The sequence below is a fragment of the Drosophila willistoni genome, assembly GCF_018902025.1.
Source record: "Drosophila willistoni isolate 14030-0811.24 chromosome XR unlocalized genomic scaffold, UCI_dwil_1.1 Seg143, whole genome shotgun sequence".
NCBI lineage: Eukaryota > Metazoa > Arthropoda > Insecta > Diptera > Drosophilidae > Drosophila > Drosophila willistoni.
The window spans coordinates 2065776-2085096 of NW_025814056.1; the positions used below are offsets into that span (position 1 = coordinate 2065776).

Here is a 19321-nt window from a genome sequence, read left to right on the forward strand (position 1 = left end):
AAACATACATTCCAAAACTAAACATATTAAATTACATTTGTACAATATTCTTATATACGTATCTATATATATATATATATGTATATATACATATACATATGTATATATAATAATCCAATGAACCACCATGGCTTTCTGTTTCTAGTACTTACATATGTTATGTTTGATTAGTTTTCGGCAAACAATTATATACAATTATGTATGTTCAGTTGCTTTTCGTCATTTGATTTTCATCGGTCGTTAAACGAACAAAGCCCTTTTTCGTGCAAATATATATTATTATCAACTTAAAACTGTTATCATTATTCGGCAAAAAATTATTGTAACTGAATGTTTAGTCGCAGAACATCCGAACTCACTGTAGCGTCTCTAATTAGTAATCTATATAAACAACATAAATATATGCATATCTATCCCACCTATATACATCATATATTTTAAAACGCATTCGTATTTCTTTGTAATTATTTGCGGCTTAAAAAAAAAAAAACAAACCAACAAACTACACCTTAATATATCAACATTTAATTTGTGTGCACCCCACCCAGAGCGCTTACTTATTGTATCTCTAATTAATAATCATTGAGTGCAAAAAGATGTGTATAGTTACGTGTACCTGTATCTGTACTTGTATCTGTACCGTTTAGTTTAGCTTTTATCTTATTACCGTATGTGACATATGATGTCGTGGTTAATTCTTATACTCTTGCAGTACTTGCTACTTAATTTTTGCCTTTTTATGATTTCACATGAAACATGAACCATTGCTTAAATACTTGCGAATGAAAACTGTGCAAACGTAATGAAACGTACATACATAAATAGTAATTAACTTACATACATATGAATTCAATTTAAATACAATCCAATCAATGCTCATAATACTGAGACGTTGATTCGCGATAAAATTGAGTAAATTCCAGCTAAAATGGGCCAAGAATCCACGACGTCATATGCAGCATACTTACATCAAAAGTACATATTATCTCGTTTCGAGTCAAATCGCACATCTGCTGGGCATTTCGCGTGTCCATTCGGATGTTATAATTTTGCTTTTCAACTACCAAACAAAAAAAAAAAAAAATTATAATAAATAAAACTAAAACCAATTACTCGTACATAAGCAAAAAAAGCATTTATGTATTGCATGTTTGTGCCTGCTGCTGGGTTTTTGGCGTACCTATATAGCTTTGTAGACCCAAAATGCCGTACATGATAAACATGTATGTCGACCATCAATCAATCAATCAATTGCACTGTGTACATAGACTAACCCCACCCATATTCCATGTAAAACTCACTGGTTTGATTGTAATCGGTGTTAACTGTCTTTATATTGCCTTATTTTCTACTCTACTTCTACTCAACCAAAAAACAAAATATATATCTATATATACAACCTAAATATACTGTTGCCATCACACGGAACGCCTCAAACAGAGCACTGCAGTGTTCATAATGTAAAACCAGAAATATTTACAAGTACAGATGAAACTGATAAGCTGCTTCATAAAATGGCAGCTCCTCCCGAAGTCCCGATATCACAATACTCACAAGACACTACCTCATTTCCAGAAATGAGTACAAGTAGTCAAACTGCGAAGACGATAACGACTACCACAATGACCACAACTTTGACAACAACTCATACTAAAATTGACTTACGCCATCCAGAGTCAGGATCTCAAGAAACAGCAGATCCAGAGTCAACAGTTGACGCTGATATACAGGCAGAAGGTGAAACTGCAAGCGATAGCGAGTACTTAGAGCAGATAATGAGCTGTGGTGTTGTTAGACGCAACATTATACGCTTAGAGAGTAATAGCAGTACAGAGCAAACGGAGCCAAGTAGCGCACCAAAATATATTGGAGATAATGTTCCGGTGGTCAAGGAGGTGGTGCAGAGCATTGAGGATAAAATTTGCGGTTCGGTGGTATCGGCCGTTCCATTTGTAGTGCAGAAGCGGCCCCTAAATGATGACATGGAAGAATCTGATATTGTAGAACTAGAGAAACAGATTTTATCAAAGACAGATTTGACATTGCAAGGTATGATTAAATATGAGCCACCCGCTCAGGTCATAACATTGTCACCCATCGAGGCCATAGAACGTAGTAAAATAGATTTGGAGGAGATTCAGGAAGAAGTCTGTGAAAAAATTTGTGAGAAGCGTAAATCGTTTATAGTGGCACAAGACTTAAGTGAAACGGATAAGACTTTTGCAGAGCAGGTTATAGATTTAGATAGGCAAGTAGAACAGGTACCTGGATCGATTTTAACTAAAAGTATTGATGAGCACAAAGACTTAGTTAGTAAGGATACATTGGAAACATTGCCAAAGGTAAGGGAAGTTGTACAGGATATTGAACGTAGATATCCAACAGCGAGCTTAGAGGCCAAGCCATTTAGTCCGCGAAAACGCGATGCACATGATCGAAAGGTTGATGTTTTAACCATAGAGCAGCAGATTTTAAGTGAAACCGATTTGATTTTAGATAATTTAAACACTCTAAGGCATATTCCAGAGCAAAAAATAGTTTCTCCTGTTTTATCAGGATCTCAGCCGGGCAACAGTTTTGAAAACCTTGAAGATGCTTGTGAAAAGAAATGCTCAAAGCGCCTTATCTCGAATATGGCAGAGGTTTTTGAAAAGCAGCCGGACACAGAGACGAAATCGGTAGCCGATGTTACGAAATCTAAAACAGCAAAGTTCCTAGAGTACGAAGTAGGAGACTATAACGTTTTAAGGACTATAAAAGAATTTGAGTCCGATAAAATTGTAGACAGTCAAATTAACCGGCAAACGGAATGTGATAAGGAAGAATTTCCAATAGAATCAAGTCGGAATAATATGCACAAAGGTTTTCCTAAAGTTTCACATACTATTGAACAATTGCATTCAATTTCTAAATCTGATATTCAAGAAACAAGAGAATTTGTACACGTAGCCAAAGAATATGAGGAAAAGCTAAGTGAACTAGTGTTTGATAATTCAACTAAAAAGCCGCAAAAGATATCTGACCATTTTTCCACACACAAAAACCCAGACCTATTGCACGACACTAAATCCGACGAGCTTCAATCCCACCATGAATCGGTCTCTAAGACCATTGATACCCCATTACAAGCTAAGAAAGAAATAGTCAAATTTCCATCTGACAATAAAACAAAACCACAATTAAGATCACAAGAAAGTGAAAGTGAAGACGAGCTTGACCATATAGAAAAATTGACAAAAATAAAAAATTTAGCAGAGACACATCAAAAGCATAAAATAGTTGTTACCAAACAAAAAGAAATTGAGGTAAAACACACAGGGAAATTTCCGACATCGCCCAAAAAACAGATTGATTCGTCAGCTAAAGGTCTCACTGATAGTAGTGATGAAGAGTTCGGCATTACGCAAGACAAATTCATACAATCCATTTCTTTAGGTCAACAATCTTTACATAAAAGTGACTATAGTAAGACAATCGGCAACGATGAGAGCGATAAAGAATTACGGATTTCCAAACCTGTTGAAAAGCCTATGCCGCCCATTTCATCGGCAATAACTCCTGTCATTTCTGGAGACAAATCTCCGCCTAAGATAGAAGATAAACCGAACGACGATAAAACTCCCCTTAAGTCAGAAGAGAAATCGAAATCTCCTATTGACGCGACAAAACAAACTCCAAAAGACTATTCAGGCGATGTGAGTGATAAAAAATTTGTCATTCCCAAGCCCCAAGATAAGCCACTAGAATCTTTCAAAACAGACTTTAGTTCTATAACCACAGATGTCACAACGACTAGTCAAGTGTTCGACACAAAGCAAACGCTTATTACCAGCACAGTTACTGAACTAAGAGAAGAAAAAGCTCCAGTTGAAGCAGAAGACAAACCCAAATCACCTATTGATACAATAAAATCAATTGCAAAAGACTATTCAGATGATGAGAGTGATGAAGAATTCGGTATTCCAAAACCCGTTGAAAAGCCTATTCAGCCCATTCCATCGGCAATAACTCCTGTCATTCCTGGAGACAAATCTCCTCTTAAGACAGACGATAAACCGAAAGACGATAAAACTCCTCTTAAAACAGAAGAGAAACCGAAATCTCCTATTGACGCAACAAAACCAACTCCCAAAGACTTTTCAGATGATGAGAGGGATGAAGAATTCGGTTTTCCAAAACCCGTTGAAAAGCCGATTCAGCCCATTCCATTTGCAATAACTCCTGTCATTCCTGGAGACAAATCTGCTCTTAAGACAGACGATAAACCGCAAGACGATAAAACTCTCATTAAGTCTGAAGAGAAACCGAAATCTTCTATTGACGCAATAAAACAAACTCCCAAAGACTATTCAGGCGATGTGAGTGATAAAAAATTTGTCATTCCCAAGCCCCAAGATAAGCCAGTAGAATCTTTCAAAACAGACTTTAGTTCTATAACCACAGATGTCACAACGACTAGTCAAGTGTTCGACACAAAGCAAACGCTTATTACCAGCACAGTTACTGAACTAAGAGAAGAAAAAGCTCCAGTTAAGGCAGAAGATAAACCGAAAGACGATAAAACTCCCCTTAAAACAGAAGAGAAACCGAAATCTCCTATTGTCGCAACAAAACAAACTCCCAAAGACTATTTAGACGATGAAAGTGATGAAGAATTTGTAATTTCCACGCCCCAAGATAAGCCAGTAGACCCTTTTAAAACAGACTTTAGTTCTACAACCACAGATGTCACAACGACTAGTCAAGTGTTCGACACAAAGCAAACGCTTATTACCAGCACAGTTACTGAACTAAGAGAAGAAAAAGCTCCAGTTAAGGCAGAAGAAAAACCCAAATCACCTATTCATACAATAAAATCAATTGCAAAAGACTATTCAGATGATGAGAGTGATGAAGAATTCGGTATTCCAAAACCCGTTGAAAAGCCCATTCAGCCCATTCCATCGGCAATAACTCCTGTCATTCCTGGAGTCAAATCTCCTCTTAAGACAGACGATAAACCGAAAGACGATAAAACTCCCCTTAAAACAGAAGAGAAACCGAAATCATCTATTGACGCAACAAAACAAACTCCCAAAGACTTTTCAGATGATGAGAGGGATGAAGAATTCGGTTTTCCAAAACCCGTTGAAAAGCCGATTCAGCCCATTCCATTTGCAATAACTCCTGTCATTCCTGGAGACAAATCTGCTCTTAAGACAGACGATAAACCGCAAGACGATAAAACTCTCATTAAGTCAGAAGAGAAACCGAAATCTTCTATTGACGCAATAAAACAAACTCCCAAAGACTATTCAGGCGATGTGAGTGATAAAAAATTTGTCATTCCCAAGCCCCAAGATAAGCCAGTAGAATCTTTCAAAACAGACTTTAGTTCTATAACCACAGATGTCACAACGACTAGTCAAGTGTTCGACACAAAGCAAACGCTTATTACCAGCACAGTTACTGAACTAAGAGAAGAAAAAGCTCCAGTTAAGGCAGAAGAAAAACCCAAATCACCTATTCATACAATAAAATCAATTGCAAAAGACTATTCAGATGATGAGAGTGATAAGGAATTCGGTATTCCAAAACCCATCGAAAAGCCCATTCAGCCCATTCCATCGGCAATAACTCCGGTTATTCCTGGAGTCAAATCTCCTCTTAAGACAGACGATAAACCAAAAGACGATACAACTCCCCTTAAGTCAGAAGAGAAACCAAAGTCTCCTAGTGACGTAACAAAACTAGCTCCCAAAAACTATTCAGATGATGAGAGTGATGAAGAGTTCGGTATTCCAAAACCCATTGAAAAGCCCATTCAGCCCATTCCATCGGCAATAACTCCTGTCATTCCTGGAGACAAATCTCCTCTTAAGACAGACGATAAACCGAAAGACGATAAAACTCCGGCAATAACTCCTGTCATTCCTGGAGTCAAATCTCCTCTTAAGACAGACGATAAACCGAAAGACGATAAAACTCCCCTTAAGTCAGAAGAGAAACCGAAATCATCTATTGACGCTACAAAACAAACTCCCAAAGACTATTCAGACGATGAAAGTGATGAAGAATTTGTCAATCCCAAGCCCCAAGATAAGCCAGTAGAATCTTTCAAAACAGACTTTAGTTCTACAACCACAGATGTCACAACAACTAGTCAAGTGTTCGACACAAAGCAAACGCTTATTACCAGCACAGTTACTGAACTAAGAGAAGAAAAAGCTCCAGTTAAGGCAGAAGAAAAACCCAAATCACCTATTCATACAATAAAATCAATTGCAAAAGACTATTCAGATGATGAGAGTGATGAAGAATTCGGTATTCCAAAACCCGTTGAAAAGCCCATTCAGCCCATTCCATCGGCAATAACTCCTGTCATTCCTGGAGACAAATCTCCTCTTAAGACAGACGATAAACCGAAAGACGATAAAACTCCGGCAATAACTCCTGTCATTCCTGGAGTCAAATCTCCTCTTAAGACAGACGATAAACCGAAAGACGATAAAACTCCCCTTAAGTCAGAAGAGAAACCGAAATCATCTATTGACGCAACAAAACAAACTCCCAAAGACTATTCAGACGATGAAAGTGATGAAGAATTTGTCAATCCCAAGCCCCAAGATAAGCCAGTAGAATCTTTCAAAACAGACTTTAGTTCTACAACCACAGATGTCACAACAACTAGTCAAGTGTCCGACACAAAGCAAACGCTTATTACCAGCACAGTTACTGAACTAAGAGAAGAAAAAGCTCCAGTTAAGGCAGAAGAAAAACCCAAATCACCTATTCATACAATAAAATCAATTGCAAAAGACTATTCAGATGATGAGAGTGATGAAGAATTCGGTATTCCAAAACCCGTTGAAAAGCCCATTCAGCCCATTCCATCGGCAATAACTCCTGTCATTCCTGGAGACAAATCTCCTCTTAAGACAGACGATAAACCGAAAGACGATACAACTCCCCTTAAGTCAGAAGAGAAACCGATATCTCCTATTGATGCAACAAAACCAGCTCCTAAAGACTATTCAGATGATGAAAGTGCTGAAGAATTTGTCAATCCCAAGCCCCAAGATAAGCCAGTAGAATCTTTCAAAACAGACTTTAGTTCTATAACCACAGATGTCACAACGACTAGTCAAGTGTTCGACACAAAGCAAACGCTTATTACCAGCACAGTTACTGAACTAAGAGAAGAAAAAGCTCCAGTTAAGGCAGAAGAAAAACCCAAATTATCTATTCATACAATAAAATCAATTGCAAAAGACTATTCAGATGATGAGAGTGATGAAGAATTCGGTATTCCAAAACCCGTTGAAAAGCCCATTCAGCCCATTCCATCGGCAATAACTCCTGTCATTCCTAGAGACAAATCTCCTCATAAGACAGACGATAAACCGAAAGACGATAAAAGTCTCCTTAAGTCAGAAGAGAAACCGATATCTCCTATTGACGCAACAAAACCAGCTCCTAAAGACTATTTTGACGATGAGAGTGATGAAGAATTTGTCAATCCCAAGCCCCAAGATAAGCCAGTAGAATCTTTCAAAACAGACATTAGTTCTACAACCACAGATGTCACAACGACTAGTCAAGTGTTCGACACAAAGCAAACGCTTATTACCAGCACAGTTACTGAACTAAGAGAAGAAAAAGCTCCAGTTAAGGCAGAAGAAAAACCCAAATCACCTATTCATACAATAAAATCAATTGCAAAAGACTATTCAGATGATGAGAGTGATGAAGAATTCGGTATTCCAAAACCCGTTGAAAAGCCCATTCAGCCCATTCCATCAGCAATAACTCCTGTCATTCCTGGAGTCAAATCTCCTCTTAAGACAGACGATAAACCGAAAGACGATACAACTCCCCTTAAGTCAGAAGAGAAACCAAAGTCTCCTATTGACGCAACAAAACCAGCTCCTAAAGACTATTCAGATGATGAGAGTGATGAAGAATTCGGTATTCCAAAACCCGTTGAAAAGCCCATTCAGCCCATTCAGCCCATTCCATCGGCAATAACTCCTGTTATTCCTGGAGTCAAATCTCCTCTTAAGACAGACGATAAACCCAAAGACGATACAACTCCCCTTAAGTCAGAAGAGAAACCAAAGTCTCCTATTGACGCAAAAAAACCAACTCCTGAAGACTATTCAGATGATGAAAGTGATGAAGAATTTGTCAATCCCAAGCCCCAAGATAAGCCAGTAGAATCTTTCAAAACAGACATTAGTTCTACAACCACAGATGTCACAACGACTAGTCAAGTGTTCGACACAAAGCAAACGCTTATTACCAGCACAGTTACTGAACTAAGAGAAGAAAAAGCTCCAGTTAAGGCAGAAGAAAAACCCAAATCACCTATTCATACAATAAAATCAATTGCAAAAGACTATTCAGATGATGAGAGTGATGAAGAATTCGGTATTCCAAAACCCGTTGAAAAGCCCATTCAGCCCATTCCATCGGCAATAACTCCTGTTATTCCAGGAGACAAATCTCCTCTGAGGACAGACGATAAACCGAAAGACGATACAACTCCCTTTAAGTCAGAAGAGAAACCAAAGTCTCCTATTGACGCAACAAAACCAACTCCCAAAGACTATTCAGATGATGAGGGTGATGAAGAATTCGGTATTCCAAAACCCGTTGAAAAGCCCATTCAGCCCATTCCATCGGCAATAACTCCTGTCATTCCTGGAGACAAATCTCCTCATAAGACAGACGATAAACCGAAAGACGATAAAACTCCCCTTAAGTCTGAAGAGAAACCGAAATATCCTATTGATGCAACAAAACAAACTCCCAAAGACTATTCAGATGATGAGAGTGATGAAGACTTCGGTATTCCAAAACCCGTTAAAAAGCCCATTCAGCCCATTCCATCGGCAATAACTCCTGTCATTCCTGGAGACAAATCTCCTCTTACGACAGACGATAAACCGAAAGACGATAAAACTTCCCTTAAGCCAGAAGAGAAACCGAAATCTCCTATTGACGCAACAAAACCAACTCCCAAAGACTATTCAGATGATGAGAGTGATGAAGACTTCGGTATTCCAAAACCCGTTGAAAAGCCCATTCAGCCCATTCCATCGGCAATAACTCCTGTCATTCCTGGAGTCAAATCTCCTCTTAAGACAGACGATAAACCGAAAGACGATACAATTCCCCTTAAGTCTGAAGAGAAACCGAAATCTCCTATTGATGCAACAAAACCAACTCCCAAAGACTATTCAGATAATGAGAGTGATGAAGAATTCGTTATTCCGAAACCCGTTGAAAAGCCAATTCAGCCCATTCCATCGGCAATAGCTCCTGTCATTCCTGGAGTCAAATCTCCTCCTAAGACAGACGATAAACCGAAAGACGATAAAACTCCCCTTAAGTCAGAAGAGAAACCGAAATCTCCTATTGATGCAACAAAACAAACTCCCAAAGACTATTCAGATGATGAGAGTGATGAAGAATTCGGTATTCCAAAACCCGTTGAAAAGCCCATTCAGCCCATTCCATCGGCAATAACTCCTGTCATTCCTGGAGACAAATCTCCTCTTAAGACAGACGATAAACCGAAAGACGATAAAACTCCCCTTAAGTCAGAAGAGAAACCGAAATCTCCTATTGATGCAACAAAACAAACTCCCAAAGACTATTTTGACGATGAGAGTGATGAAGAATTTGTCAATCCCAAGCCCCAAGATAAGCCAGTAGAATCTTTCAAAACAGACATTAGTTCTACAACCACAGATGTCACAACGACTAGTCAAGTGTTCGACACAAAGCAAACGCTTATTACCAGCACAGTTACTGAACTAAGAGAAGAAAAAGCTCCAGTTAAGGCAGAAGAAAAACCCAAATCACCTATTCATACAATAAAATCAATTGCAAAAGACTATTCAGATGATGAGAGTGATAAAGAATTCGGTATTCCAAAACCCGTTGAAAAGCCCATTCAGCCCATTCCATCGGCAATAACTCCTGTCATTCTTGGAGTCAAATCTCCTCTTAAGACAGACGATAAACCGAAAGACGACACTACTCCCCTTAAGACAGAAGAGAAACCGATGTCTCCTATTGACGCAACAAAACCAACTCTCAAAGACTATTCAGATGATGAGACTGATGAAGAATTCGGTATTCCAAAACCCGTTGAAAAGCCCATTCAGCCCATTCCATCGGCAATAACTCCTGTCATTCCTGGAGTCAAATCTCCTCTTAAGACAGACGATAAACCGAAAGACGATAAAACTCCCTTTAAGTCAGAAGAGAAACCAAAGTCTCCTATTGACGCAACAAAACCAACTCCCAAAGACTATTCAGATGATGAGAGTGATGAAGAATTCGTTATTCCAAAACCCGTTGAAAAGCCCATTCAGCCCATTCCATCGGCAATAAGTCCTGTCATTCCTGGAGTCAAATCTCCTCTTAAGACAGACGATAAACCGAAAGACGACACTACTCCCCTTAAGACAGAAGAGAAACCAAAGTCTCCTATTGACGCAACAAAACCAACTCGCAAAGACTATTCAGATGATGAGAGTGAAGAAGAATTCGGTATTCCAAAACCCGTTGAAAAGCCCATTCAGCCCATTCCATCGGCAATAACTCCTGTCATTCCTGGAGTCAAATCTCCTCTTAAGACAGACGATAAACCGAAAGACGACACTACTCCCCTTAAGACAGAAGAGAAACCAAAGTCTCCTATTGACGCAACAAAACCAACTCGCAAAGACTATTCAGATGATGAGAGTGAAGAAGAATTCGGTATTCCAAAACCCGTTGAAAAGCCCATTCAGCCCATTCCATCGGCAATAACTCCTGTCATTCCTGGAGTCAAATCTCCTCTTAAGACAGACGATAAACCGAAAGACGATAAAACTCCCCTTAAGTCAGAAGAGAAACCGAAATCTCCTATTGACGCAACAAAACAAACTCCCAAAGACTATTTTGACGATGAGAGTGATGAAGAATTTGTCAATCCCAAGCCCCAAGATAAGCCAGTAGAATCTTTCAAAACAGACATTAGTTCTACAACCACAGATGTCACAACGACTAGTCAAGTGTTCGACACAAAGCAAACGCTTATTACCAGCACAGTTACTGAACTAAGAGAAGAAAAAGCTCCAGTTAAGGCAGAAGAAAAACCCAAATCACCTATTCATACAATAAAATCAATTGCAAAAGACTATTCAGATGATGAGAGTGATGAAGAATTCGATATTCCAAAACCCGTTGAAAAGCCCATTCAGCCCATGCCATCGGCAATAACTCCTGTCATTCCTGGAGTCAAATCTCCTCTTAAGACAGAAGATAAACCGAAAGACGATACAATTCCCCTTAAGTCTGAAGAGAAACCGAAATCTCCTATTGATGCAACAAAACCAACTCCCAAAGACTATTCAGATGATGAGAGTGATGAAGAATTCGGTATTCCAAAACCCGTTGAAAAGCCCATTCAGCCCATTCAGCCCATTCCATCGGCAATAACTCCTGTCATTCCTGGAGTCAAATCTCCTCTTAAGACAGACGATAAACCGAAAGACGACACTACTCCCCTTAAGACAGAAGAGAAACCGCTATCTCCTATTGACGCAACAAAACCAACTCCCAAAGACTATTCAGATGATGAGAGTGATGAAGAATTCGATATTCCAAAACCCGTTGAAAAGCCCATTCAGCCCATGCCATCGGCAATAACTCCTGTCATTCCTGGAGTCAAATCTCCTCTTAAGACAGACGATAAACCGAAAGACGATAAAACTCCCTTTAAGTCAGAAGAGAAACCAAAGTCTCCTATTGACGCAACAAAACCAACTCCCAAAGACTATTCAGATGATGAGAGTGATGAAGAATTCGTTATTCCAAAACCCGTTGAAAAGCCCATTCAGCCCATTCCATCGGCAATAAGTCCTGTCATTCCTGGAGTCAAATCTCCTCTTAAGACAGACGATAAACCGAAAGACGACACTACTCCCCTTAAGACAGAAGAGAAACCAAAGTCTCCTATTGACGCAACAAAACCAACTCGCAAAGACTATTCAGATGATGAGAGCGAAGAAGAATTCGGTATTCCAAAACCCGTTGAAAAGCCCATTCAGCCCATTCCATCGGCAATAACTCCTGTCATTCCTGGAGTCAAATCTCCTCTTAAGACAGACGATAAACCGAAAGACGATAAAACTCCCTTTAAGTCAGAAGAGAAACCAAAGTCTCCTATTGACGCAACAAAACCAACTCGCAAAGACTATTCAGATGATGAGAGCGAAGAAGAATTCGGTATTCCAAAACCCGTTGAAAAGCCCATTCAGCCCATTCCATCGGCAATAACTCCTGTCATTCCTGGAGTCAAATCTCCTCTTAAGACAGACGATAAACCGAAAGACGATAAAACTCCCCTTAAGTCAGAAGAGAAACCAAAGTCTCCTATTGACGCAACAAAACCAACTCGCAAAGACTATTCAGATGATGAGAGCGAAGAAGAATTCGGTATTCCAAAACCCGTTGAAAAGCCCATTCAGCCCATTCCATCGGCAATAACTCCTGTCATTCCTGGAGTCAAATCTCCTCTTAAGACAGACGATAAACCGAAAGACGATAAAACTCCCTTTAAGTCAGAAGAGAAACCAAAGTCTCCTATTGACGCAACAAAACCAACTCCCAAAGACTATTCAGATGATGAGAGTGATGAAGAATTCGGTATTCCAAAACCCGTTGAAAAGCCCATTCAGCCCATTCCATCGGCAATAACTCCTGTCATTCCTGGAGTCAAATCTCCTCTTAAGACAGACGATAAACCGAAAGACGATAAAACTCCCCTTAAGTCAGAAGAGAAACCGAAATCTCCTATTGACGCAACAAAACAAACTCCCAAAGACTATTTTGACGATGAGAGTGATGAAGAATTTGTCAATCCCAAGCCCCAAGATAAGCCAGTAGAATCTTTCAAAACAGACATTAGTTCTACAACCACAGATGTCACAACGACTAGTCAAGTGTTCGACACAAAGCAAACGCTTATTACCAGCACAGTTACTGAACTAAGAGAAGAAAAAGCTCCAGTTAAGGCAGAAGAAAAACCCAAATCACCTATTCATACAATAAAATCAATTGCAAAAGACTATTCAGATGATGAGAGTGATGAAGAATTCGATATTCCAAAACCCGTTGAAAAGCCCATTCAGCCCATGCCATCGGCAATAACTCCTGTCATTCCTGGAGTCAAATCTCCTCTTAAGACAGAAGATAAACCGAAAGACGATACAATTCCCCTTAAGTCTGAAGAGAAACCGAAATCTCCTATTGATGCAACAAAACCAACTCCCAAAGACTATTCAGATGATGAGAGTGATGAAGAATTCGGTATTCCAAAACCCGTTGAAAAGCCCATTCAGCCCATTCAGCCCATTCCATCGGCAATAACTCCTGTCATTCCTGGAGTCAAATCTCCTCTTAAGACAGACGATAAACCGAAAGACGACACTACTCCCCTTAAGTCAGAAGAGAAACCAAAGTCTCCTATTGACGCAACAAAACCAACTCCCAAAGACTATTCAGATGATGAGAGTGATGAAGAATTCGGTATTCCAAAACCCGTTGAAAAGCCCATTCAGCCCATTCAGCCCATTCCATCGGCAATAACTCCTGTCATTCCTGGAGTCAAATCTCCTCTTAAGACAGACGATAAACCGAAAGACGACACTACTCCCCTTAAGACAGAAGAGAAACCGCTATCTCCTATTGACGCAACAAAACCAACTCCCAAAGACTATTCAGATGATGAGAGTGATGAAGAATTCGATATTCCAAAACCCGTTGAAAAGCCCATTCAGCCCATGCCATCGGCAATAACTCCTGTCATTCCTGGAGTCAAATCTCCTCTTAAGACAGACGATAAACCGAAAGACGATAAAACTCCCTTTAAGTCAGAAGAGAAACCAAAGTCTCCTATTGACGCAACAAAACCAACTCGCAAAGACTATTCAGATGATGAGAGCGAAGAAGAATTCGGTATTCCAAAACCCGTTGAAAAGCCCATTCAGCCCATTCCATCGGCAATAACTCCTGTCATTCCTGGAGTCAAATCTCCTCTTAAGACAGACGATAAACCGAAAGACGATAAAACTCCCCTTAAGTCAGAAGAGAAACCAAAGTCTCCTATTGACGCAACAAAACCAACTCGCAAAGACTATTCAGATGATGAGAGCGAAGAAGAATTCGGTATTCCAAAACCCGTTGAAAAGCCCATTCAGCCCATTCCATCGGCAATAACTCCTGTCATTCCTGGAGTCAAATCTCCTCTTAAGACAGACGATAAACCGAAAGACGATAAAACTCCCTTTAAGTCAGAAGAGAAACCAAAGTCTCCTATTGACGCAACAAAACCAACTCCCAAAGACTATTCAGATGATGAGAGTGATGAAGAATTCGTTATTCCAAAACCCGTTGAAAAGCCCATTCAGCCCATTCCATCGGCAATAAGTCCTGTCATTCCTGGAGTCAAATCTCCTCTTAAGACAGACGATAAACCGAAAGACGACACTACTCCCCTTAAGACAGAAGAGAAACCAAAGTCTCCTATTGACGCAACAAAACCAACTCGCAAAGACTATTCAGATGATGAGAGTGAAGAAGAATTCGGTATTCCAAAACCCGTTGAAAAGCCCATTCAGCCCATTCCATCGGCAATAACTCCTGTCATTCCTGGAGTCAAATCTCCTCTTAAGACAGACGATAAACCGAAAGACGACACTACTCCCCTTAAGACAGAAGAGAAACCAAAGTCTCCTATTGACGCAACAAAACCAACTCGCAAAGACTATTCAGATGATGAGAGTGAAGAAGAATTCGGTATTCCAAAACCCGTTGAAAAGCCCATTCAGCCCACTCCATCGGCAATAACTCCTGTCATTCCTGGAGTCAAATCTCCTCTTAAGACAGACGATAAACCGAAAGACGATAAAACTCCCCTTAAGTCAGAAGAGAAACCGAAATCTCCTATTGACGCAACAAAACAAACTCCCAAAGACTATTTTGACGATGAGAGTGATGAAGAATTTGTCAATCCCAAGCCCCAAGATAAGCCAGTAGAATCTTTCAAAACAGACATTAGTTCTACAACCACAGATGTCACAACGACTAGTCAAGTGTTCGACACAAAGCAAACGCTTATTACCAGCACAGTTACTGAACTAAGAGAAGAAAAAGCTCCAGTTAAGGCAGAAGAAAAACCCAAATCACCTATTCATACAATAAAATCAATTGCAAAAGACTATTCAGATGATGAGAGTGATGAAGAATTCGATATTCCAAAACCCGTTGAAAAGCCCATTCAGCCCATGCCATCGGCAATAACTCCTGTCATTCCTGGAGTCAAATCTCCTCTTAAGACAGAAGATAAACCGAAAGACGATACAATTCCCCTTAAGTCTGAAGAGAAACCGAAATCTCCTATTGATGCAACAAAACCAACTCCCAAAGACTATTCAGATGATGAGAGTGATGAAGAATTCGGTATTCCAAAACCCGTTGAAAAGCCCATTCAGCCCATTCAGCCCATTCCATCGGCAATAACTCCTGTCATTCCTGGAGTCAAATCTCCTCTTAAGACAGACGATAAACCGAAAGACGACACTACTCCCCTTAAGACAGAAGAGAAACCGCTATCTCCTATTGACGCAACAAAACCAACTCCCAAAGACTATTCAGATGATGAGAGTGATGAAGAATTCGATATTCCAAAACCCGTTGAAAAGCCCATTCAGCCCATGCCATCGGCAATAACTCCTGTCATTCCTGGAGTCAAATCTCCTCTTAAGACAGACGATAAACCGAAAGACGACACTATTCCCCTTAAGACAGAAGAGAAACCGCTATCTCCTATTGACGCAACAAAACCAACTCGCAAAGACTATTCAGATGATGAGAGTGAAGAAGAATTCGGTATTCCAAAACCCGTTGAAAAGCCCATTCAGCCCATTCCATCGGCAATAACTCCTGTCATTCCTGGAGTCAAATCTCCTCTTAAGACAGACGATAAACCGAAAGACGATAAAACTCCCCTTAAGTCAGAAGAGAAACCGAAATCTCCTATTGACGCAACAAAACAAACTCCCAAAGACTATTTTGACGATGAGAGTGATGAAGAATTTGTCAATCCCAAGCCCCAAGATAAGCCACTAGAATCTTTCAAAACAGACATTAGTTCTACAACCACAGATGTCACAACGACTAGTCAAGTGTTCGACACAAAGCAAACGCTTATTACCAGCACAGTTACTGAACTAAGAGAAGAAAAAGCTCCAGTTAAGGCAGACGAAAAACCCAAATCACCTATTCATACAATAAAATCAATTGCAAAAGACTATTCAGATGATGAGAGTGATGAAGAATTCGATATTCCAAAACCCGTTGAAAAGCCCATTCAGCCCATGCCATCGGCAATAACTCCTGTCATTCCTGGAGTCAAATCTCCTCTTAAGACAGAAGATAAACCGAAAGACGATACAATTCCCCTTAAGTCTGAAGAGAAACCGAAATCTCCTATTGATGCAACAAAACCAACTCCCAAAGACTATTCAGATGATGAGAGTGATGAAGAATTCGGTATTCCAAAACCCGTTGAAAAGCCCATTCAGCCCATTCAGCCCATTCCATCGGCAATAACTCCTGTCATTCCTGGAGTCAAATCTCCTCTTAAGACAGACGATAAACCGAAAGACGACACTACTCCCCTTAAGACAGAAGAGAAACCGCTATCTCCTATTGACGCAACAAAACCAACTCCCAAAGACTATTCAGATGATGAGAGTGATGAAGAATTCGATATTCCAAAACCCGTTGAAAAGCCCATTCAGCCCATGCCATCGGCAATAACTCCTGTCATTCTTGGAGTCAAATCTCCTCTTAAGACAGACGATAAACCGAAAGACGACACTATTCCCCTTAAGACAGAAGAGAAACCGCTATCTCCTATTGACGCAACAAAACCAACTCGCAAAGACTATTCAGATGATGAGAGTGAAGAAGAATTCGGTATTCCAAAACCCGTTGAAAAGCCCATTCAGCCCATGCCATCGGCAATAACTCCTGTCATTCCTGGAGTCAAATCTCCTCTTAAGACAGACGATAAACCGAAAGACGACACTACTCCCCTTAAGACAGAAGAGAAACCGCTATCTCCTATTGACGCAACAAAACCAACTCCCAAAGACTATTCAGATGATGAGAGTGATGAAGAATTCGATATTCCAAAACCCGTTGAAAAGCCCATTCAGCCCATGCCATCGGCAATAACTCCTGTCATTCCTGGAGTCAAATCTCCTCTTAAGACAGAAGATAAACCGAAAGACGATACAATTCCCCTTAAGTCTGAAGAGAAACCGAAATCTCCTATTGATGCAACAAAACCAACTCCCAAAGACTATTCAGATGATGAGAGTGATGAAGAATTCGGTATTCCAAAACCCGTTGAAAAGCCCATTCAGCCCATTCAGCCCATTCCATCGGCAATAACTCCTGTCATTCCTGGAGTCAAATCTCCTCTTAAGACAGACGATAAACCGAAAGACGACACTACTCCCCTTAAGACAGAAGAGAAACCGCTATCTCCTATTGACGCAACAAAACCAACTCCCAAAGACTATTCAGATGATGAGAGTGATGAAGAATTCGATATTCCAAAACCCGTTGAAAAGCCCATTCAGCCCATGCCATCGGCAATAACTCCTGTCATTCCTGGAGTCAAATCTCCTCTTAAGACAGACGATAAACCGAAAGACGACACTACTCCCCTTAAGACAGAAGAGAAACCGCTATCTCCTATTGACGCAACAAAACCAACTCCCAAAGACTATTCAGATGATGAGAGTGATGAAGAATTCGGTATTCCAAAACCCGTTGAAAAGCCCATTCAGCCCATTCCATCGGCAATAACTCCTGTCATTCCTGGAGTCAAATCTCCTCCTAAGACAGACGATAAACCAAAAGACGACACTACTCCCCTTAAGACAGAAGAGAAACCGCTATCTCCTATTGACGCAACAAAACCAACTCCCAAAGACTATTCAGATGATGAGAGTGATGAAGAATTCGGTATTCCAAAACCCGTTGAAAAGCCCATTCAGCCCATTCAGCCCATTCCATCGGCAATAACTCCTGTCATTCCTGGAGTCAAATCTCCTCTTAAGACAGACGATAAACCGAAAGACGACACTACTCCCCTTAAGACAGAAGAGAAACCGCTATCTCCTATTGACGCAACAAAACCAACTCCCAAAGACTATTCAGATGATGAGAGTGATGAAGAATTCGATATTCCAAAACCCGTTGAAAAGCCCATTCAGCCCATGCCATCGGCAATAACTCCTGTCATTCCTGGAGTCAAATCTCCTCTTAAGACAGAAGATAAACCGAAAGACGATACAATTCCCCTTAAGTCTGAAGAGAAACCGAAATCTCCTATTGATGCAACAAAACCAACTCCCAAAGACTATTCAGATAATGAGAGTGATGAAGAATTCGGTATTCGAAAACCCGTTGAAAAGCCTCTTCAGCCCATTCCATCGGCAATAACTCCTGTCATTCCTGGAGTCAAATCTCCTCTTAAGACAGACGATAAACCGAAAGACGACACTACTCCCCTTAAGACAGAAGAGAAACCGCTATCTCCTATTGACGCAACAAAACCAACTCCCAAAGACTATTCAGATAATAAGAGTGATGAAGAATTCGTTATTCCGAAACCCGTTGAAAAGCCAATTCAGCCCATTCCATCGGCAATAACTCCTGTCATTCCTGGAGTCAAATCTCTTCCTAAGACAGACGATAAACCGAAAGACGATACAACTCCCTTTAAGTCAGAAGAGAAACCGAAATCTCCTATTGATGCAACAAAACAAACTCCCAAAGACTATTCAGATAATGAGAGTGATGAAGAATTCGTTATTCCGAAACCCGTTGAAAAGCCAATTCAGCCCATTCCATCGGCAATAACTCCTGTCATTCCTGGAGTCAAATCTCTTCCTAAGACAGACGATAATTCGAAAGACGATAAAACTCCCCTTAAGTCAGACGAGAAACCGAAATCTCCTATTGATGCATCAAAACAAACTCCCAAAGACTATTCAGATAATGAGAGTGATGAAGAATTCGTTATTCCGAAACCCGTTGAAAAGCCAATTCAGCCCATTCCATCGGCAATAACTCCTGTCATTCCTGGAGTCAAATCTCTTCCTAAGACAGACGATAAACCGAAAGACGATAAAGCTCCCCTTAAGTCAGAAGAGAAACCGAAATCTCCTATTGACGCAACAAAACGAACTCCCAAAGACTATTT

The 19321-nt window shown here is 40.2% G+C and overlaps 1 protein-coding gene across 1 annotated transcript in view; it reads left to right on the forward strand.

Annotated features, from left to right (window-relative positions):
- The window catches only part of LOC6646463 (titin), a 66311-nt gene that overhangs the window by 22202 nt on the left and 24788 nt on the right, over window positions 1-19321 (forward strand). Inside the window, exon 16 of the mRNA XM_047011897.1 lies at window positions 1441-19284. Coding sequence (XP_046867853.1) covers window positions 1441-19284 — 17844 coding nt within the window. The remainder of the gene's footprint in view (window positions 1-1440; window positions 19285-19321) is intronic.